General features: G+C 41.8%; 1 protein-coding gene across 1 annotated transcript in view; it reads left to right on the top strand.

The window, feature by feature from the left end:
• LOC132818506 (axonemal dynein light chain domain-containing protein 1-like) overlaps positions 1-24,215 on the top strand; it is a 62,226-nt gene that overhangs the window by 19,258 nt on the left and 18,753 nt on the right. The window contains exons 4-6 of the mRNA XM_060829566.1: positions 8,704-8,876; positions 13,224-13,336; positions 18,788-18,908. Coding sequence (XP_060685549.1) covers positions 8,704-8,876; positions 13,224-13,336; positions 18,788-18,908 — 407 coding nt within the window. The remainder of the gene's footprint in view (positions 1-8,703; positions 8,877-13,223; positions 13,337-18,787; positions 18,909-24,215) is intronic.

The following is a 24,215-nucleotide window of genomic DNA, read 5'->3' as shown; positions in this document are numbered from 1 at the left end:
GCATTGTTTGCCCATCCCTAATTGCTGTTAAGTAAACTCACTTCTGGAACCATTACAATTTGTATGCTGAAGGTACTCTCAGAGGACTTTCAGGAGGAATTCCAGGATTTTGACCTTGTGACAATGAAGGAATGGAGAAATTTGCCAATTTAGGCTCTGTGACTTGGAGGGAATCTTGAATTTGTCAGTGCACCTATTCATTGCTGAAACTAACACAACACTAGGTTATAGTCTAACAGGTTTATTTGGAAGCACTATCTTTCAGAGTGCTGCTCCTTCATCAGGTGGTTGTGGCGAATAAGATTGTAAGACAGGAATTTATAGCAAAAGTTTACAGTGTGGTGGAGCTGAAATCATATATTGAAAAAGATGCAGCTTGTTTGCTAAGTCTCTCGTCTTTTAGAATGACTATGTTGGTTTCAGTTCTTTCATATGAAAATCACAAAACATTTTTAAAAAAGTTGCATTCTCAAGTGAACTTGAACAATTGGTGTCATGTTAGCCCAGATTATGTGTTGAAAGTATTAGTTCCCTGTGTGAGGCTGTTTGTGCCACAATGGTCGGACTGATTCTAATCTAAAAAACTGATTTACAGAATCTTACATGGATTCATGCAGTTTTTCAACAAAATAAAATGTAATTCTGCAAGTACAAATTCACCCCAGAAACTTATATACGTATGTGTGCATGTGGGTGGGTGTGTGGGGGCAGAGGTGGTTACAAGTGTCTGTGAGAGGGTGTGTGTATGTGTGTGAGTGTGAGTGCAAAGGGGTTTAAGGCTAGGTGTGCGAGTGTATGAGAAAGGGTCTACATGAGTGTGTGTGTGTTTGTGTCCATCTGTCTGTGTGTGTATAGTGTAATGGGGTCACCTGTAGTGTGACATGAACCCAAGGCTCCGGTTGAGGCCATCTCCATGGGAAACAAACTTGGCTATCAGTCTCTGCTCAGCCACCTTTGTTGTTGCCCATCTCTAAGTCCGCCTTGGAGGATGGTCACCTGAAGGTCTGAGGTTGAATGTCCCAGACCGCTGAAGTATTCTCCGACTGAGAGGGAAAATCCTGTCTATTGATTGTTCTGTGGTATCCGTTCATCCGTTGCCATAGCCTCTGTTTGGTCTTGCCAATGTACCATGCCTCAGGGCATCCTTGCCTGCAGCATATGAGATAGACAATGTTGGCTGAGTCGCATGAGTACCTGCCACGTACCGCAAACTCACGGATAACCTCATGATGCTACATTTCTCCAGCTTCCACCTGAAACATATTAAAACAGCCATTTCTTATGGACAAGCCCTATGCATACATAGGATCTATTCAGATGAGGAGGAATGTAACAGGCACTTGGAAACACTCAAGAAAGCCCTCATAAGAATGGGGTACAATGCTCAACTCATCAACTGCCCATTCTGACGTGCCACAGCAAAGAACCATAATGACCTCTTCAAGAGACAGACATGAGCTGTTTACTTTGTTGTCCAGTACTTCCCAGGAGCTGAAAAATTACGCCATGTTCTTTGCAACCTGCAACACATTATCAATGAGGATGAGCACCTCGCCAGGACCTTCCCCACATCCATTTCCCGCCTTTAAACAGCTGCCAAACCTCATACAGATCATTGTGTGTAGCAAACTACCTTGCTTTCAGGACAATACCATACAACCTTGTCATGGTAGGTGCTGCAAGATGTGTCAGAGTGTCAACACCATTACGCGTGGGGACACCTCTCACCATATATGTGTTGGTACTCTTGCGACCCAGGCAACATTCCCTATCTCATACGCTGCAGGCAAGGTATGGTACATTGAGGCATGGCACATTGGCGAGACCAAGCAGAGGATGAATGGACACCACAGAACAATCAATAGACAGGAGTCTTCCCTCCCAGTCAGAGAACACTTCAGCGGTCCAAGACATTCAACCTCGGACCTTTGGACGGCCGTCATCCAAACGGACTTCAGGAGAAGCAACAATGAAAAGTGGCCGAGCAGAGGCTGATAGCCAAGAATGGTACCCATGGGGATGGCCTCAACTGGGACCTTGGGTTCATGTCACACTGCAGGTGACCCCATTGCACTATACACACACACAGACAGAAGGGGACACACACACACACCTTTGTGGGGTGAATTTGTACTTGCAGAGTTCTTGTTCTTGGCTCAAAAATTGCATGGATCCATGTAAGACTTTGTTAACTCATTTTTTTTTTAGATTATAATCAGTCTAAACATTATGGCACGGACAACAACACACAGGGGGCTAACACCTTCACCATATTATCTGCCTGACACCAATTGTTAAAGTTAACCTGAGAACGTAACTTGTAAAAAAGGTTTTGTGATCTACATATGAAAGAAGTGAAACTAACCATGGCCATTCTAACAGATGAGATACTTAACAAACAATCAAGGTATTTTTCAATGTATAATTTCAGTTACATCACACTGTAAACTTTTTGCTATAAATTCTATGTCTTACAATCTTATTCTCCATAACCAGCTGATGAAGGAGCAGCACTCCGAAAGCTAGTGCTTCCAAATAAACCTGTTGGACTATAACCTGGTGTTGTGTGATTTCTAACTTTGTACAACCCAATCCAACACCGGCATCTCCAAATCATCACTTATTCGTCTGTATTCTAGTACAAAAGAAAACTGATGTAGCATTACAGTTACATTTATTCCTTAGTGGTATTGTTAACATATCAACATTACAAATAGCATCTAACCATATCAAATCCATTTAATATTTTAAGTCACAAATCAATCAGTCTTTCTGAGAAATATAAATTAAAATGGAAATGTCTTTGAGCTTCTAACTTCTATTGATAATTTATTTTTATATTCATTCATAGGCTGTGAGTGTTGCTTGCTGGCCAGTATTTATTGCCTGTCCTTCTTTGCCCTTGAGAAGGTGGTGGTGGTGAGCTGCCTTTTTGAAACGCTGCAGTCTACTTTCTGTGGGTTGACCCACAATGCTGTTAGGGAGGGAATTCCAGGATCTTGACCCAGGAACAGTGATATATTTCCAAGTCAGGATGGTGAGTGACTTATAGGGTAACTTGCTGGTGGTGGTGGTCCCATTTATCTGATGCCCTTGTCCTTCTAGATAGAAGTGGTTGTGGGTTTGGAAGGTGCTGTCTGAGGATCTTTGGTTAATTCCTAGAGCGCATCTTGTAGATAGTACACACTGCTGCTACTGAGCTTGTGGATGTGGTGCCAATCAAATGGGCTACTTTGTCCTGGATGGTATCAACTTCTTGGACTGTTGTGGGAGCTGTAGCCACCAAGCAAATGGGTTTATTCCATCACACCCTTGACTTGTGCCTTGTAGATGATTTTGGATTAGTGGTGCTGGCAGAACACAGCAGTTCAGGCAGCATCCAAGGAGCAGCGAAATCGACGTTTCGGGCAAAAGCCCTACCTTGTGATGATGTTGAAGAGTGTGGTGTTGGAAAAGCACAGCCAGTCAGGCAGCATCCGAGGAGCAGGAGAGTTGATGTTTCTGACATAAGCCCTTCATTAGGTGATGGTAAAACCATTGAAAGTCAAGGTGTGGCAATTTGTTTCTTAATGGTGATGGTCATAGCATGGAATTTGTGTGGCACAAATGTTATTTGCCACTTGTCATTCCAAGCCTATGTATTATCCAGATTATGTTGCATTTGAACATGGGCTGCTTCACTACCTGAGATGTGCTGAATATGGTGCAGTCAGCAAACATCCCCATTTCTGACCTTATGATGGAGGGAAGGTCATTGGTGAAACAACTGAAGTTGGTTGGACCGAGAAAACCACCCTGAGGAACTCTTGCAGAGATGTCTTGGAGCTGAAATGACTGACTCCAGCAACCTCAACCATAACCATTTTCCTGTGTGCCAGGTATGACTCCATCCAGTGGAGAGTTTGGCCTCTGATAACCATTGAATCCAGTTTTTCAAGGGATCCTTGATGCTGCACTTAGTTGCATAACGTCAAAGGCTGTCACTCTCACCCCACTTCTGGAATTGAGCTCTTTTGTCCATGTTTAACCAAGGCTGTAAAGAGGTCAGGGCTAGGTGGTCCTGGCAGAATCCAAATTGGACGTCACTGAGCAGGTGCTACTTGATAGCACTGTTGATGACTTGATCACTTTACTGATGGTCAAGAGTAGACTGGGGCTGTAATTGGCTGAGTTGGATTTGTCCTGCTTTTTGCATACAGGCCATATCTGGGCAATTTTCTACATTGTCTGGTCTGGTGGATATCAGTGAACTGGAAGATTTGGCTAGGGGAGCAGCAAGGTCTAGAGCACACGTCTTCAGTACTATTGCCGGAATGTTATCAGGGCCCATAGTCTTTGCAGTGTACAGTGCCTCCGATCATTCATGATACCAATTGGAGCGAATCGAATTGGCTGAATACTGGTATTTGTAATGTTGACGACCACTGGAAGAGGCTGAGATGGATCATCCACTCAGCAATTTTGGCTGAAGATTGTTGTGAATGCTTCAGCCTTATCTTTTTGACAATTGTGTTGGGCTCTTCCATCATTGAGGATGAGTTGTTTAATTGTCCACCACCATTTCTGACTGGATGTGGCAGGATTACAACGCTTAGATCTGATCTATTGGTTGTGGGAATCACTTAGCTCTGTTTTATCACTTGCTGCTTATGCAGTTTGGTATGCAGGTTAGGAAGCTTTACCAGGTTGACACATCATTATTAGGTATGCCTGGTGCAGTGCCTGGCATGCCCTCCTGCACCCTCCATTGAACTAGAATTGATTCCTTGCTTAATGGAATTGGATGAGAGGAGGCATGTGCCAAACCATGAGGTTGCATATTTTGGTGGAGTACAATTCTGCTGCTGTTGATAGCCTATAGCACTTCATGCGGCACGGTGGCACAGTGGTTAGCACTGCTGCCTCACAGCGCCAGAGACCCGGGTTCAATTCCAGACTCAGGCGACTGACTGTGTGGAGTTTGCACGTTCTCCCTGTGTCTGCGTGGGTTTCCTCTGGGTGCTCCGGTTTCCTCCCACAGTCCAAAAATGTGCAGGTCAGGTGAATTGGCCATGCTAACTTGCCTGTAGTGTTAGGTAAGGGGCAAATGTAGGTATCTGGGTGGGTTTCGCGTCGGTGTGGACTTGTTGGGCCGAAGGGCCTGTTTCCACACTGTAAGTAATCTAATCTAATGCTTGCCTTATCTTGAATTGCTCGCTTTGTTCAAAGTCTGTCCCATTTAGCACGGTGATAGTGCCACACAACACAATGGAGGTTATTTTCAATATGAAGGTGGGATTTTGTCTCCTTAAGGATTGTGCGGTGGTCACTCTTACCAATACTGTCATAGATAGATACATCTCCTGCCAGCAGCTTGGAGAATGAGGTCAAGTATATTTTTCCTTCTTGTTGGTTTCCTCACCATCTGCTGCAGATCCAGTCTAGCAGCTACATACTTTAGGACCTGAACAATTTGATTAATAATGCTGTTGCCGAGCCACTCATGGTGATCAATATTGAAATCCCCCACTCAGAGTACATTTTGCAAATTGCCACCTGCTGCTTCCTCCAAATGTTGTTCAACATGCAAGAGTACTGATTCATCAGTGGAAGAGGGAGGGCTATGTGATAATCAGCTGAAGGTTTCCTTCTCCATGTTTAACCTGATGTCATGAAACTTCATAAGGTTCAGAGTCAATGTTGAGGACTCCCAGGGCAAGTATGCCTCCCTCGTGACTGCATACTACTGTGCCACCACTCTGCTGGCACTGTCTTTGGTTGGTGAAGGTGATTTTTGGGACATTGTCTGTAAGGTATGATTCTGTGAGTATGACTATGTCTGGCTGTTGCTAAACAAGTCCATGAGACAGCTCTCCCAATTTTGACACTAGCCCCCAGATGTTAATGAGGATGACTTTGCAGGATCAACAGGACTGTTTCTGCTGTTTTTCTCCAGTGCCGAGGTCAATGCCAGGTGGTCTGGCCATTTTCATTTCTTTGAGATTTATACAACTGAGTGACTTGCCAGGCCATTTCAGAGGGCAAGCATTCTGAATCAACCACATTGCCATGGGTCTAGATTCACATGTAGGCCAGACCATGTAAAGATGGCAGATTTCCTTCCCTGAAGGATGTTAGTGAGCCAGATAGGATTTTCTGACAATTGACGGTGGTTTCATGGTCATTAGAAGATTCTTCATTCAGATTTTTTTTTATTGACTACAAATGCCACCATCTGCCATGGGAGCTTTGAACTTGAGTCTCCAGAACATTACCTGGATTTCTGGCTTAATTGTCTAGCAATAAGGCCATTGCCTTCCTGTTAAACCTCAATTTTAACACTTCTTGGATTACTAGATTTAGTGGATTACTCAATTTATTATTTACAATTCTGAATTAAATTGAAGTATTGCTATCCTCCTCAAATTTTTTCTACTTGTATACAGATTTGGAAGTACAAAGGGCATGCATGCACCTCTCCCAAAAAGCTATTCTTTGTACTCGAGATAAAATAATAACATATATAACAATAATAAATATTGACATGCAGTTAATCCTGAGACAGGATCACAGCAAAAGCAAGATCCCTGTTCTTGAACAATGATGATTTTCTATTGTAATGCTTCTATTTGTGTACTAGGAATCTAGATTTGGAGACAGGAGTTCATGTTCTCCCGTAGTGGTTGGGAGATTCTATGTTAGTTAATTAAATAAATCTGGAACAAAAAAATTTTGGTATCAGTAATAATGATCTTAGAACTACTGGGTTATGGTAAAGTCAGTCTGGTGCACAATTGCAATTTTGAGAACGAAATCTGCTGCTTTTACCCAGACTTACTGTGATGTTGTTGACTTTTAACTACTTGTGAAATAATCCAGAAAATTACTTTGTTATTGAAAGATAGCTCCAAAAACAAACGATAGTACAAATAGGTCATCATCGTATTGCACCAACCTAGAAAACCCCTAAGACTAGTCGAGCAACAGTCTGTGAAAGTCACAAATATCGGCCAACAGCCAGACTCCACCATCATCAGAATAAATATAAAGGACTGTGAATGCTGGAAATCTGAAACAAAACAGAAAGTACTGGAGAAACTCTCAGGTCCGGCACCAACTGTAGAGAGGTATACAGAGTTGACATTTGTCAGGACTCTTATCATCAGCTCTGGAAAATCATAGTTTTGGTAGAGCAGACTCATCAGAAATGCCATACATACAGAGGAGTGTGTCCCTGGGAGTGCTCAACATTGGAACTAAATTACATTAAGCCTGTGGCATCAGATCTAACATGGGCTGGGAAACTCCTGCTTGTTACCACTTCCCCCGGTTGATCTGTCTGTCTCCAAGGAGAGGAGCATTAGGAAGAAGCATTGATGGAAGCAAGGACACGAGGTAAGGAAGATGTAATTATCTATCACAAAAAGTGGTTACTGACCAAGTCCTGCAGACAAATGTGCCAGATTGTGCCTATAGTAGACAGTGTGGGTCTCACCAAAAATATTGTGGAGTTTGCACATTCTCCCCGTGTCTGCGTGGGTTTCCTCCGGGTGCTCCGGTTTCCTCCAACAGTCCAAAGATGTGCAGGTTAGGTGAATTGGCCATGCTAAATTGCCCGTAGTGTTAGGTAAAGGGGTAAATGTAGGGGTATGGGTGGGTTGCGCTTCGGCGGGTCGGTGTGGACTTGTTGGGCCAAAGGGCCTGTTTCCACACTGTAAGTAATCTAATCTAATCTAATCTAATTTTGTTTTCATTGATCTGCCTATTTTAGACGCCTCTGTTCATCACAGTATTGGTAGAAACAACCACTGCTAATTGCTTGTGAAGACATCTGTCCTCATAATAAGAATACCCACAGTCATTCTGTATGGCACTACCACCATGTGAAATGAAAAGTGTCATAATAGATTTTAGAGTTCAAAACTGTGCACCCATGAGGCATTGTAGACCATCAGGAGCAGCAGAATTGTATTCTATCGCAGTCTGTGACCTCATGATCCAGCATATCCATCCTTCACTCTGTCATTGAATCACAAGGCTTGATGGTAATCACTCATGTAGAGCTGATCCTACAACAATATTTATTCATTTACACAATGTTGCTGCTGTCATTGTTCTTAATGCTCACTTCAGAGTCAGCAGCACCACCTTGTGGATGGCAATTTTGTCTTCACAGTCCAAGCTTCTTGGGTTTTATGCTATTGGCCTTGGGCTATCAGTGAGCAAATACTTTGGGTGGGTCATTCTCTCCAGTATCATCACAAAGGAGATTTAGCTGTGGGAAACTGTCTCAGTCTGGCTCATTGAAGTGGTTCTATGAAATGTTGTTACAAAAACAGGTTCTGCACAGTTGCCTTCTCCCAGACAGTTTTAAGAAAAACCCTGATAGGTGAGAGTCTGAGTCATAATTTAGTAGAATACTGTTTTTTATTTAAACCTCAATATGGGTTGACGTATCAAGTTCAGCCACATAACTGTTTATTCATGCTAACAAAACTCTGGTTAGTTTGGCATGTGAAGGAGTTGAGTGAATTGTTGGCATGGCTCAGCAATAAAGAAGGACCTCTCACGTCAAGCATGTACGCAAATCTGTTTGACAGCCACCAAGGCATCCCCAGCAGTGATGTTTACTCATTCATTAAGGTTTTATATTGAATGTCCGGTTAATTTGCTTACTGAAAGTGTGTGTAGTTTAATGTTTTTTTAATTCCATCTTTCCTGAAGTACGCAAACTTGAGGATAACCCACAACTCATTGATCAACGTCCACCAGCATCTCTCCAAAATGATTTCATCCCAGAAGAAATCTTGCTGGCTTTGACGACTGTGACAAATACATGCTGTCGTGATGAATCCATGAGACCACAAATGAAAAGCAAAATTCAAAAAAATCATAAAGTAAGAACAAGACACGTGGAACCAGGACAAATAGATAGATTTGGGATATCGATTTGTTATGATTTTAATTGAGACTATCCCCAAGAGGCTAAATTGCCCAATCCTTCCATTTTTTATGTTCTTAATATTCAAATATTTACAGTCAGTTTGAATTGAGTTTGGGCAGTCTCAGTCTTGGCTTTGTGACAACAGAGCTAACAGTCTCATTCAGCATTAAAAAAAATTAAGATACCTCTTTTCCACAACATGGTGTCTCAATGGTTAGTACTGCTGCCTTACAACGCCAAGGACCCTGGTTTGATTCCACTCTCGGGTGACTGTGAGGAGCTTAAACATTCACCCTGTTTCTGTGTGGGTATCCTCTGGTGCTCTGATTTCCTCCCACAGTCCAAAGATTGGCCATGCTAAATTTCCCGTAGTGTCTGGGAATGTGCAAACAAGGTGGACTACCAATGGAAAATACAGGATTACCGGGATAAGGAAGGGGGTGGATCCGAGTGGGATTCTCTTCAGGGGGTCAGTGTGGACTCGATGGGCTGAATGACCTGCTCCCACACTATATGGGGTACTATCATTCAATTTTATGATCACATAAGTGAATATACATAGTTGGCTGTGAAGCATTTTGAGACACCTGGTGGTAATGAAAAGCACCATAAAAACTGAGGTTTACTTGCTTTCCTCCCTCTCTCTCACCTGTAAGATTTTAAGATGAGGAATCACAGATTGCCCACATTAAGCTGATAATTCATGCGCAATTTTAAGGCAGTGTAGTAAGAAGTAATAATTGGATATGATTCACATACTGTATGGAGAATAACAGGTGAGATGACGATCACTGAGAGGAGTGTTTGAGGTGGGGTCCCTGTGAGAGACAGCATCACTGAGAGGAGTGGGTGAGGTGGGCTCCCTGTGACAGACAGTCAGCATCACTGAGAGGAGTGGGTGAGGTGGGATCTCTGTGACAGACAGTCAGCATCACTGAGAGGAGTGGGTGAGGTGGGGTCCCTGTGACAGACAGTCAGCATCGCTGAGAGGAGTGGGTGAGGTTGGATCCCTTTGACAGACAGCATCACTGAGAGGAGTGGGTGAGGTGGCACCCTGTGACAGCATCACTGAGGAGAGTGGGTGAGGTGGGGTTCCTGTGACAGACAGTCAGCATCACTGATGCAAGTGGGTGAGGTAGGTACCTGTGACAGACAGTCAGCAGCACTGAGAAGAGTCGCTTTGGTGGGGACCCTGTGAACCGGTCAGCATCACTGAAAGGTATGAGTGAGGTGTGGTCCCTGTGTTAGCCAGTCAGCATCACTGAGAGAAATGGGGTTCCTGTGACAGATGGTCAGTATTAGTGAGGAGGAGCCAGTGAGATGAGAGTTCCTGTGACAAATGGTCAGTATTACTGGGAGGAATGATGTGTGATGGGGTCCCTATAAAAGACAAAAACATTATTGAATGGGTGAGGTGGGGTCTCTATGACACACAGTACATGGAGAGAAGCAGTCAGACTGATGGTAGACCTGAGTGGGACCCAGAACATCAACAAAATAAAATATTTCTAGTTGATACTTAAGTAGGAATAAGAGTAAAATAAAAGCAATGTTTTCCATACTATTTGATTGAGGTCTCTGGGTAGTTCATGCCAGTAATGTGCACATTCTGGAATACGTGGGAAAGCCTTGTTATTTTTGTCAGTCTGGATGACCATACAGTGCCTTCAGGTGGTGCAACTTGAGCTGAGTTTTAGAGGTTAACCAGCAGCAGAGGATTATAGTGCGTTCATGAGGCTGAGAGGTTTGTGGATAGCATGGTTCAGGACATGGTCAGGCAGAAGGAAGCGCAGACAGAATGTGAATGGATGACCACCACACAGAATAAGGAGACCAGGCAGGTCTTGGGAAAAATCTCCAATTGCAACATGTTTGCAGACCGTTTCTTAGCTTTGGAAAAGGTTAAACACAATAGTTTCTGTATGGAGGCTATAGCAGAACCAAGGCTATAGCATTGTGAATGATCCAGCTGATTAATGGTGAAGGGCGATGGTGGTAGGAGACTCGAGTGAATAGAGTAGACAGGTGTATTTGTGGCCAGGGACATGACTACAGGATGGTATTTTGCTTTGCCAGGGGAAAGGATATCACATAATGGCTACAGAGCATTCTGAAGGTAGAACATGAACAATCAGAGATTGTGGTCCATGTTGTGATGTATAATGTGGGAAGAAAGAGAAGTGAGGTCCTACAAAATTTTAGAGTTGGGTTGGAAATTGAAAAGCAGGATTTCAAAGGTGTACTCTGTACATTACTCCCAATGTCATTTGGAAGCGAGTGTAGGAATAGAAGGATACAGCACATGAATGCATGGTGAAAACTATACAAGGCATTAGACAGACCATGGTTGGAATACTGTGAATAGTTTTGTGCACCTTATCTAAAGAAAGATATACTGACATTGGAGGCAGTCCAGAGAAGGTTCACTCGGCTGATGCCAGGTATGGAGATAGTGTTATGAGGAGAGATGGAATAGACAGTGCCTGTATTTATTGTAATAAAGAATAATGAGATGTGGCCTCATTGAAACTTACAAGACTCTTAGGAAACTTGACAATGTAGTTGCAAAATTTGTTTCCCATTGTGGGAGAGTCAAGGACCAGAAGACAAAAATCTCAGAATAAAGGGTTGTACATTCAAGACAGAGATGAGGAAGACTTCTTTCTCTCAGGGTTGTAATTCAGTTGAATTCTGAACCACAGAGGATGGTTAAGGCAGAATAAGTATTTTTGAGGCTAAGATACAGATTTTTAATCAGTAAGGAAATCTAAGATTATGGGGAAAAGGCAGGAATTGAAGATTATCAGATCATCCATGACCTAATTGAATGGTGGGAAAGACTTGATGGGCTGAATGGTGTATGTCTGCTCTTCTGTCTTATGGCTGGAGAGATGGTGCAGGATGGAGGGCTTTAGATTCCTGTGGCATTCTGTCAATTTCTAGGGGAGCTGGTAGCATCCTCTAGGGAGGTTTGCTAATGCCGTTGGGGTGAATTTAACCTAGATTAGCAGGGAGCTGGTATTTTGACAAATTGTTCACTGCAGAGAGAAAGAACCTAAAAATGGAATTAGAGGTTAAGATGCAAGTAGGTTTGTTTGCAAGGCAAAGGAAACATAGGTTAGATAAGAAAGAAATATGTTTAGCAAGGCTAAATGGAATATATTTTAATGTAAGGAGCCTGAGAAATATAATGGACAAGCTGAAGTCACAGATAGCTTTAATATCATACTGCCTGTGATTGATACTTGGTTGAACAATAGGTAGAATTGTCAGTTTCCAAAACCCAAGAATCCTGGGTATGAAGATATCGATTACTTTTTTAAAAATGAGAAATGGGGAGGGGGCCTTAAAAAGGAAATCTGGAAAGCAAAGATAGTACATGAGAAAGCAGTGGCGGGGAGAATAAAGGAAAAGTAAAATGAGTTTTTATAATATATAAAAAGCAAGTGAATAGCTTGACAAAGAGTTGGGCCCATTAGGGATCAAAGAGGTAAAATGTGTGTGGACCTGGAAGTTACAGTCCTCAATAAATATCCTTACATTGGTTTTCACAATGAGAAAGGATGGCAACATTATAGACATCAGGCTGGAGGTGAAATATTAAAAGAAATTATCAAATAGCTAGAAGAGATAGCAGAAGGCTTAGCAGATTTAAAAATGGATAAATCTGCAGATCCAGATGAGACATATTCCAGGTTGTTGAGGGAGGGGAGGGAGGAGATAGCAGGGACATTGGCAGTAATTGTGAAATTCTCTCTGGCCACAGGTGAGATGTGTAAGCATTGAAGGACTATTAACATCGTCCCATTCTTAACAAAAGGGAAGAAGGAATAGACGGAAAATTACAGGCCAGTCAGTCTAATCTTGGCGGTGGGGAATTATCAGAAAGAACTTTGAGGAATGGAAATCTGCACATGGATATCTATAGATTAATCGGGGATAGTCAGCATGCATTTGTTCAGGGAAAGTTGTGTTTAACAAGTTTGAACATTTTTTTTGAGGAAGTAACCAGGAGGATTAATGAGGGTAATGCATTTGATCTGTTTTACATGGCCCTTAACAAGGATTTTGATAAGATTCCTCATGGTCAAGAAAGTAAGAGCCCAATGGATCCAATGCAAAGTGATTGAGGGATGTTTCTGTTAATGGGAGTCGCAGACTTATTAGAAAGAAGTCTTTATGTAAAGCTTATTTAAATATCTAAGAGAAAATAAAATACATGTTGTTTGTTATTCTGGTACATTCATTTATTCCAGTTACATGGTGCTTTGCCCTACTCCCAAATAACTCATTTTCTCAGTCTCTGCAGATACACGGCATCCGACCAACTGATCGTGTATGGCATCACCCAGTTCGGAGAAAAAAATTCAAGTACTTGATAGATCAGCCTGTCCAACTGGCTCAAGCTGGAAGGTATGCCTTCATGGTACACTGGTCACACACCTGTTGAGGTGGGGAGGTTTACATGGAATATATTGCACTATATTTGAAGAGTGCAGTGTACTTCATAGATTTATAATGAATTTATTTTGTGTAAAATTTTGTACCCCTTTAAATTCTGAATGCACACACTTCACTCAGTGTCAATGTGGAGAAAAATATAAAATTGGCACTTCATAGGTAAATGAAATGTCTTGGATGTCAACCATTAAATGGTATTTGGTTTCCCTTGATTATCCGATATTGCCATTGCTTGCAGGCACGGAGTCATTTGTTGTTCTGACTTGACTTTATGGCTTTTCTTGATGCAACCAAGGTTGAATTGTCTGATCTTGCTGGGACTGCATGGTCTTTCTAGTTTGCCTTTTGCCCATAGCTACCTGTATTCTTTGCCATTTTAAGTAAACAACACCACTACTTGAAATTGCTCCTTTTTGCTCTTGCACATTTTTTTCTCAGTCTGTAAATGTGTGGCATTTCTTGAGGTTTGCCTTCAAGATATCCTTGAATTTGAGTCTTGGCTTACCCCTCAGCTGATTTTCAAGTTTACATTGTAAGTACGTGATTGCTTTAGGGATTTTATCGTCAGTCATACATACTACATGCCCACTATGCCTGATGATGAATGCACAGTTCAATAGTTTTGCTGTTACGTATCTCAGAGCTGGGTACTTTGCTCTCCCATTTGATATATGTGATGTTCCAAACGCATCTCAAGTGGAATTTGTCCGACTGCTCAATTTGGTTGGAGTAGGTAGTCTATGTCTCACAGACATGGAAGAGGTAGATATTACTGCAACACTGCACACCCTCCTCTGCAGACCGTCACATAAGCGGACAAATTCTGAGTATGCTTGGTGATTTTATTTGCTGTCTCTATGTCTGTGCAGACATTTCTGGAGATCCTGGATCTGTGAAGTATCCACAATCTTTAGAGTTGTTGTCATTGATTGTTATAGTAGATGAGATATAGTCAGAATTTAGTGATGGAGTATCTTTGTATCCTTAAACTGATGATTAGCCCATATTCATCAGCAATTGGAAAAAATCGGTGATCTTTTTGATGGCTATGTTTACAGGGCACAGCCATTAACAAGGAGAAAGTGAGGACTGTAGATGCTGGAGATCAGAGTAGACAGTGTGGTGCTGATAAAATATAGCAAGTCAAGCAACATCTGAGGAGCAGGAGAATTGATGCTTCGGGTATAAGCCCCTCATTAGGATTGAGGCCTGTGGGCCGAGGGCTGAGAGATAAATGGGAGGGGAGTGGGCCTGAAGGGAAGGTGGCTGGGAATGTTATAGTTAGATGAAAGTGCGACTGGAAGTGTTAGGTTGGAGGGGAGGGCTTGTAGAGTGAGGAGAACTTCTTCTAGGTTGGCATTCTTGGAAGAAGCTTCACAGTAAGGTCAAAATCAACGTGGAGAAAATGAGGCTTGTAGAGACAGGACTCACTACCAAACAATAATTCCCATATCATCACCTCTGATATCTCAGTTGAGGATTTCATTCATCTCAAGTTAAAGTGATCACCATCAATGCTGATTTGGATGTATATTCCATCAACAGTCCCAGCCAATCCCTCAGAAATCAAAGTAGCAAAGAATATATGGCAGAAAAGGTATGCCATGACACACCTCTGCTTTACACCGCCGGTTTTGCTAAAGGAGCCAAAGGTATTCACCCCAAAGTCAGTGACTCTTGAATCATCCCGTCATGAAACTAAACAGATGAATAGCTCTGCTAAGACATCCAAATTTGTCTAAGACTCTCCACAAGAAATCAGTATTTACTGTGTCAAAATCCTTCAACAAAGGCATTGTAGTATTATGTCAACAAAGAGACAGTGGAGTGCAATGTCTGTATACAGCATTTCTTTTGTATTTGCGAAAAGGTGAAGATCGTATTACAAGTGCCTTTGCCTCGCCTGTGTCAGTTCAACTGTCTGGCAGTACATGTTCCGCTATGTGGCTCACCTGTCTGTTGAATTGAACTTTTGCGAGAATTTTATCAGCTATTGGAAACAATAATTGGTTTCACATAGATTTTTATCCTTTTCCTTTCTACATGTGAACAATTATGGTATTCTTGAAGTTCTGAGGATTAGTTTGTTGATCTATCATTTTCTGATATAATTTGATATAATTGTGGTTTTTGATGGCAAGCTCAAACCTTCCAGATTTGTAGACTTTTCCTGTGATCCTATCTGAGCCTGAGCTGTGCTTGAAAGTAGAGATCTGTTGGTTTTGTCACCCACCACAGCAAAGTTCCTGTACAAGTATCAACATCTGGGAAAGTCTTGAAGTTTGTCCATAGCTACCCACCTGGAGGATAAGTAAAGGTGAGTAGCAAATTGAGGGAGGAACAAACAAAATGTTCAGCGCTTCATAAAAGTTCAAGCTGATGAGCGTAGGCTTGAAGCTGTTGTTGATACTTGGCCAGCCAGACAAGTTGTAGCTCACTTATTGATTTGATTTGATTTGATTTTTTTTGTAGTCGTGTGTACCTAAGTACAAAGAAGAGGTTTGTTTGTGAGCAGTACAAACAGATCATAGTAAGCAAGAACATACAGATCATAGAATGGTTAGACAGCATGAGGCATGCAGGTTACACTGCACGGAAGGTACACAAAGCCAGATCAGTATTAACAAGGTCAATATTATTTGAAGTTCGTGTCGGTCTAGTAATGGCGGGGAAGAAGCAGTTGGCCCTTGTATTCAAGCTTCTATATTTTCTGCCTGACGGAAGAGGTTGTAGGAGAGCAGGATGGGAGGGGTCTGTGGTGATGTTGGCAGCCTTTCAGTGGCAACGAGAAGTATAAATGGAGTCCATGGATGGAAAGTTGGCTTCCATGATGATCTGTGCTGTGCACACAATCTTCTGTTGCTTCTTATAATTCTGAGCAGAGAGGACATACCAGGCAGTTATGCACCTGAATAGTAGGCTTTCTACAGTGCATCTGTAAAGGTTGGTGAGGGTCCTTATGGATATGCTGAATTTTCTGAAGAAGAAGAGGCATTGTTGTGCTGCCTTGACCATTGTGTTTATGTGGTAAGTCCAGGACAGGTCGTCGGTTATTGTCACTCTTCGGAAATTTACGCTCACAACTCTCTCAACCTCTGCTGTTGGGGTAGATGAAGGCGTGTTCTCCTCTTTCTGAAGTCAATGATCAGTTCTTTTGTTTTGCTGACATTGAGAGAGAGGTTATCATTACACCATGACACCAAGCCTTCTATCTCCTTTCTGTATTCTGACTCATTTTTGTTTGATATCCATTCTGCCATGGTGGTGTCGTCAGCAAGCTTGTAGGTGGTGTTCATTCGGAATTTGGGTACACAGTCATGGTGTACAGGGAGTATAAGAGGGGGCTGAGAATGCATCCTTGTGGTGCTCCATAGTTGAAGGTTATCATGGAGAAGGTCTTCAGTCTTGAGGTTTTGAGCTCTGTCTGGAGAGGATAATGGTGTTGAAGGCAGAGCTGTAGTCGAGTAGGAGTCTGACTTATTAGGAGTAGGAGTCATTGTTGTCCAGATATTCCAGGGATGAGTGCAGGGCTAGGGAAATGGCATCCACTATGGACCTGTTGCAAGTTACTTTAGTTCTCCTACAGTGATTCCTTCGCAACGGATTTTCCAGACATGCTGCAACTTTTCTGTAGAAATTTCTGAATTTCATTATCACTTTCATCCAACTAATCTGCGTGGTTTGTTTTGTGTTCCCAATTCAAGAACTATTAATTCAAAGATTGACCATGCCATGTCACTTCTTCTCTCAGGTTTACCTAAGAGTGCAGCTGTAACTCAAGTCTGAGCTTGAATTGTTCACGGATGCCTATGGATGGCAGCCTGTGTACATTTAACTACCTTATTGGGAAGGGGAGGGGCAAATGGGCATTGTACTCCTTTAGTTGGGATAGAAAATGTCAACCTGGAAAATAGCTTCCTGTCATCTTTAGTGCACTCTGTTCCTCTCATAACCTTGGTAATTATAACACTATTTTATGGTTGTCTGCTGAATTTTGACAAAATTAGCAATCTGTTGTTAGTGTTTATACCTGAGGTTCATCCGAGTATTTTTGTACTTTGCATTCTGTCTGGAGATGGTGTTGGTGGCTGACATCATTCTAGCATGTGCAAAGACTCAGGAGAGTTGTTCCGTTATTGTTCCATTCCTCAGGACACCACCCAAAGGTAAATAGTCAGTTCTTATCCTTCAACTGAAGTGCCCCATCATATTGAGCTCCTCCTAATGTGGAGCATTTGCAGTTGTTCAGTCCAGATCTTCTGAATTTGTCCTTGATAATCTCAGGAGTATTCGTTGTTGGAGCATGTGCTCTGATGACTGTTATTCACAAGAGCTTGACATGGAGTGTTGAGGTGATTGTTTATGCATTGAAAGAGAGTATCCAAATTTATTGCAATGTGTGTGCCCATCATGAATGTGTCTGTTAAACATTCAAAAAAGTATACATCCACAAATACAGTTGTTTGCTTGTTTATTCCATTTCATTATTTATTAACCAGTGAATAAAATGTCAGCATTCAGTTAGGACAGTAACAAACTGTGCTTCGTTATCACTCATAGCTAAAATACTTTACAGTGAGGAGGAAGAACAGTGAATACTAAGGAGAAAAGAAGGTGTCAGGTGTAGATCTAATTATGATGAAAGAGATTTTGAGATTTTTGGAAGTGGGGACGGAGGCAACAAGGTGGAGGCAATTTACGAAATTGTTCTAAGAGTCAGTACACTACTTGTGGAACAGAGAAAATTAGTCATGTCCAGTTATGGTGTAGATTGGGCACAAACAAGGGAAGAAAAATGTGAAGAAAAGCCATTTTAAACAGAATTGTCAATTTGCAGCCTAGAAGCCATTTTGTTGTTACTTTATGTTACTTGCATTAAGAAGCCATTTTGTTATTAGTAAGGGCATGTATTAAATGATTGCTCTTGACAATAGCCTAAATCCAGATTTAGATTCTCAAGGCCACTTATGGCAATGCATTCAGCACAAAAGCTAATGGAACCTGGAAAATATGCATGTATTTTTATGAGAAAAGGGCCTTGGAATTCTGAAATATGAGCATTTAATGTTACAACAACATCTGTGGCATTTGAAATATTGTGAACAGAATAGCGAGAAGCAGCACTAATATGTTAACTAATTGTCAGAAAGAATTTAAAATTCTTTTTCAGGTGATGTGTCTGATTGGCAAGGCCAGAGTTTATTGTCCTGTTGACCCTGCTTATTTCATATATGTGTAAAAATCATATAATTAAATATTTTACTTGTACTTTTTTTTCCTGCCTCAGCACAGGGATGATAACATTTTATTATCTATTTAAAATTAGGTGTATTTGTTTTTATTTCCTTTGTGGCATTTTGATAATAGTGTAATGATTTTCACTGTTCCCAATCTTATTTGCAGAGATATCTCATTTTTGTGTGATGCTGTATATTCCCAATGTTCTGAAGAGTCGGTACCTCCTGTGTCAGTAACCATGGACAAGAGCGCAGTCCGAGCTCAACTTGAAAAACAACCTGTCATCGTAAGTCAATTTGACATGTTTAGATATCAGATGGTTTGGTGGCAAAGTCTGTTACATTTTGTTTCCAGTCAACATTGTTTAAATATTTCAACACAGTGTGACACTAATGCAATTTGAATTCAGTTTTGGAATTGTCAAATAAAACTTGCTGATGGTAGAAACAGGAGTTATATTTGAGGCCTTTACTTTTAATAAATGTCACTACATAAACAAGGGATTGTCAGTTAAAAGAGGATATCCTCCCTTATTGAGACTTTTGAAAGACACCTTTGAAAAGGTTACTGGAATATTTACACCATTCTTGAAATTAGCTTTGCTCATTTGCAGCCATTATTATGACATTATTATATTTCAGAGTTTTCTTTTTAAGCAGATTTCTTTTTCTTGAGGCAGTCAGTCTTCTATCAATATTTTACAAGAAGTCTAACTTGATTGAGCAAAGTTCTATTCAGTAACGTTGATATAGCTCTAGTATCCACCGTGTCGATCACCAAGGTATACCAGTCGAAGCTCTCTTTTGAGTAGTTAAGTCAATTTCAGAGGTCCAGGAATAAGGACTATGCTAATAAACAAAATGTTTAACTCGACAAATGAGGTATATTTAATTTAGTGAGAGCTGGTTAAGAATCTTGAATGATATATTAACTACTGAGGTGTCAGTAGGGGAGCATTTTGGGGCCAGCGACCATAATTCTATTCGATTTAAAATAGTGATGGAAAAGGATAGACCAGATCTAAAAGTTGAAGTTCTAAATTGGAGAAAGGCCAATTTTGATAGTATTAAGTAAGAGCTTTCAAAAGCTGATTTGGGGCAGATGTTCGCAGGTAAAGGGATGACTGGAAAATGGAAAGCCTTCAGAAATGAGATAATGAGAATCCAGAGAAAGTATATTCCTGTTAGGGTGAAAAGGAAAGGCTAGTAGGTATAGAGAATGCTGGATGACTAAAGAAATTGAAGGTTTGGTTAAGAAAAAGAAAGAAGCATATGTCAGGTATAGACAGGATAGATCAAGTGAATCTTTAGAAGAGTATAACGGCAGTAGGAGTATACTTAAGAGGGAAATCAGGAGGGTAAAAAGGGGACGTGAGATAGCTTTGGCAAATAGGGTTAAGGAGAATCCAAAGGGTTTTTACAAATACATTAAGGACCAAAAGGTAACTAGGGAGAGAATAGGGCCACTCAAAGAAGTGCAAGGCACCCTTTGTGTGCAGCTGCAGAAAATGGGGGAGATACTAAACAAGTATTTTGCATCAGTATTTACTGTGGAAAAGGATGTGGAAGATATAGACAGTAGGGAAATAGATAGTGACATCGTGCAAAATGTTCATATTACAGAGGTGGAAGTGCTGAAGTGCTGGATGTCTTGAAATGCATAAAGGTGGATAAATCCCCAGGATCTGATCAGGTGTACCCAAGAACCCTGTGGGAATCTAGAGAAGTGATTGCTGGGCCTCTTGCTGAGACATTTGTATCATTGATAGTGACAGGTGAGATGTCGGAAGACTGGAGATTGGCTAACGTGATGCTGCTGTTTAGGAAGGGTGGTAAAGACAAGCCAGGGAACTATAGACCAGTGAGCCTGACTTCATTGGTGGGCAAGTTGTTGGAGGGAATCCTGAGAGACAGGATGTACATGTATTTGGAAAGGCAAGGACTGATTTGGGATAGTCAACATGGCTTTGTGCGTGGGAAATCATGTCTCACAAACTTGATTGAGTTTTTTTTGAACAAGTAACAAAGAGGATTGATGAGAGCAGAGTGGTAGATGTGATCTATATGGACTTCAGTAAGGCGTTTGACAAGGTTCCCCATGGGAGACTGATTAGCAAGGTTAGATCTCATGGAATACAGGGAGAATTAGCCATTTGGATACAGAACTGGCTCAAAAGTAGAAGACAGAGGTGATGGTGGAAGGTTGTTTTTCGGACTGGAGGCCTGTGACCAGTGGAGTGCCACAAGGAGTGGTGCTGGGTCCTCTACTTTTCGTCATTTACATAAATGATTTGGATGCAAGCATAAGAGGTACAGTTAGTAAGTTTGCAGATGACACCAAAATTGGAGGTATAGTGGACAGCGAAGAAGGTTATCTCCAATTACGACATGATCTTGATCAGCTGGGCCAATAGGCTGAGAAGTGGCAGATGGAGTTTAATTCAGATAAATGTGAGGTGCTGCATTTTGGGAAAGCAAATCTTAGCAGGACTTGTACACTAAATGCAAGGTCCTAGGGAGGGTTGCTGAACAAAGACTTTGGAGTGCAGGTTCATAGCTCCTTGAAAGTGGAGTCACAGGTAGATAGGATAGTGAAGAAGGCATTTGGTATGCTTTCCTTTATTGGTCAGAGTATTGAGTACAGGAGTTGGGAGGTCATGTTGTGGCTGTACAGGACATTGGTTAGGCCACTGTTGGAGTATTGCTTGCAATTCTGGTCTCCTTCCAGTTGGAAAGATATTGTGAAACTTGAAAGGATTCAGAAAAGATTTACAAGGATGTTGCCAGGGTTAGAGGATTTGAGCTATAGGGAGAGGCTAGGGCTGGGGCTGTTTTCCCTGGAGCATCAGAAGCTGAGGGATGACCTTATAGAAGTTTACAAAATTATAGAATCATGGATATGATAAATAGACTAAGTCTTTTCACTGGGTTCGGGGAGTCCAGAACTAGAGGGCATAGGTTTAGGGTGAGAGGGGAAAGATATAAAAGATATCTAAGGGGCAACGTTTTCATGCAGAAGGTGGTACGTGTATGGAATGAGCTGCCAGAGGAAGCGGTGGAGGCTGGTACAATTGCAACATTTAAAAGGCATTTGGATGAGTATATGATTCGGAAGGTTTTGGAGGGATATGGGCTGAGTGCTGGCAGGTGGGACTAGATTGGGTTGGGATATCTGATCGGCATGGACGAAGAGTCTGTTTCCATGCTGTACATTTCTATGACTCTATGGCTCTACTGATGCTTGGACAAATTAAGTTCCAGTTTAAAATAATACAGTTACAGCTTTCAGTGTTTTTGCCTAATGAAGGGCTAAAATTATTCAATTCATAGAACAGAGAAATGTAGAAGGTAGGAGCAGGAGGAGGTCATTTCAAATCTACTCCGCTATTTATTGAGATCATGGCTGATTGTACCCAATAACCTAATCTTGCTTTCTCCCCACAACTTGTGGTCCCAGTAGCTCCAAGTGCGATATCTAGCCATCTCTTGAATACACTCAATATTTGGTATCGTCTACTTCCTGTGGCAACGAATTCCACAGATCCACCAGATTTCTTGGGTGAAGAAATGTCTCCTTATTTTCATCCTTAATGGCCCAGCCCAAGTCCTCAGACTGTGTTGCCTGGTTCTGGATGCACACACCATTGGGAATATCTTCCATTAGAATTTTATAAGTCTTCTGTGAGATCCTCCCCTCACCCATCTGAACTCCAGTGAAAACATTCCTAACTTAGTCAATTTCGATTCTACATCAGTCCCACCAACCTCAGAATTAGCCTGGTAAACCTTTGCTGCTCTTCCTCAAGAGCATCCTTCCTCAGAAAAGGAGACCTAAACTGCACACGATATTCTAGGTATGGCTTCACCAAGAACCTATATAACTGCAACTACACATTCCGGCTCCTGTACTTGAAACCTCTCACAATGAAGACCAACATACCATTTGCCTTCTTTACCGCCTGCTGCACCTGCACACCTATCTTCAGCAACTGGTGCGTAAGGACACCCAGGTCCTCCTGCACACTCCCTTCTTCCAATTTACAGCCATTCAGGTAATCTATCTTCTTGGTTTTGCTTCCAAAGTGAACAATCTTGTGTTTCTCCAAATTAAACTGCATCTGACATTGATTTGCCCACTCACCCAACCTGTCCAGATCATGCTGAAGCATCTCTGCATCCTCGTCACAGTTCACCCTCCCACCCAACTTGGTATCAACTGCAAACTTTGAGATGTTACATATTGTTCCCTCAGCCAAATTATTAATATATATTGTGAATAGCTGGGGTGCTAGCACCAAACCCAGTGGCACCCCACTAGTTACTGCCTACCCATTTGAAAAGGACCCATTACTGTTTGTTTCCTCTCTGCCAATGAGTTTTCTATACTTCTCAATATAGTTCCCCAATCCCATGTGCTTTAACCTTGCACAATAATCTCTTATGTGGGGCTTTGTCAAACACTTTCTGAAATTCCAAATATCCTGCATCAACTGGCTCTCCCTTGTCAACATTACTAGTTACATCTTCATAGAATTCCAACAGAGTTGTCAAGCATGATTTCCCCTTTATAAATCCATGCTGACTCAATCAGATTTTCACACTGCTTTCTAAATGCTCCGCTGTAAAGTCCGTGATAATGGATTCGAGAACTTTCTCCACTACCAATGTCAAACTTACTGGTCTATAATTCCGTGGTTTCTCTTTACCTCCCTTTTTGAATATTGAAGTAATATTAGCTACACTCAAATCTGCAGGGACTTATATAATCTGGGATGTCAATTATCTGGCCCTGGGATTTATAGCCTTCAATTCCCTCAATTTTCCCAGCATCATTTCTCTACTAATGTTGTTCTCTCTCAGTTCTTCCCTCTCACTAAATCTTGCATTCTCCAACATTTCTGGTATCCAATTTGTGTCCTCTTTTGTGAAGACAGAGCTAAAGTATGTATTCAGTTGCTCAGGCATTTGTTCCCTATTACACATTCCTCCATTTCTGTTTGTAGGGGACCTACACTTATCTTCACTAATCTCTTTTTCTTCATGTACCTCTAGAAACTCCTAGTGTCAGTCTTAATGCTCCCTGCAAGCTTACTTTTGTACTGTATTTCCCCTTCTTAATTAATCCCTTGGTTCCTTCTTTACTGAATGTTAAACTGCTAATCCTCAGACCTATTGTTTTCCTTAGAGTGGCGCTGGAAAAGCACAGCGGTTCAGGCAGCATCCGAGGAGCAGTAAAATCGACGTTTCGGGCAAAGGCCCTTCATCAGGAATACAGGCAGAGTGCCTGAAGGGTGGGAAGATAAATGAGAGGAGGGTGGGGGTGGGGAGAAAGTAGCATAGAGTACAATAGGTGAGTGGGGGAGGGGATGAAGGTGATAGGTCAGGGAGGAGGGTGGCGTGGATAGGTGGAAAGGAAGATAGGCAGATAAGACAAGTCATGGTGACAGTGCTGAGCTGGAAGTTTGGAGCTGGGGTGAGGTGGGGGATGGGGAAATGAGGAAACTGGTGAAGTCCACATTGATGCCATGGGGTTTTGGAGGTTTCCAGGTGATGAGAATTGCCCGACTGAATCTTCGATTTTCTGGGCTATTGCT

This window comes from Hemiscyllium ocellatum, chromosome 9, assembly GCF_020745735.1.
Source record: "Hemiscyllium ocellatum isolate sHemOce1 chromosome 9, sHemOce1.pat.X.cur, whole genome shotgun sequence".
Lineage (NCBI taxonomy): Eukaryota > Metazoa > Chordata > Chondrichthyes > Orectolobiformes > Hemiscylliidae > Hemiscyllium > Hemiscyllium ocellatum.
This window is presented reverse-complemented; position numbering and strand designations above follow the sequence as displayed.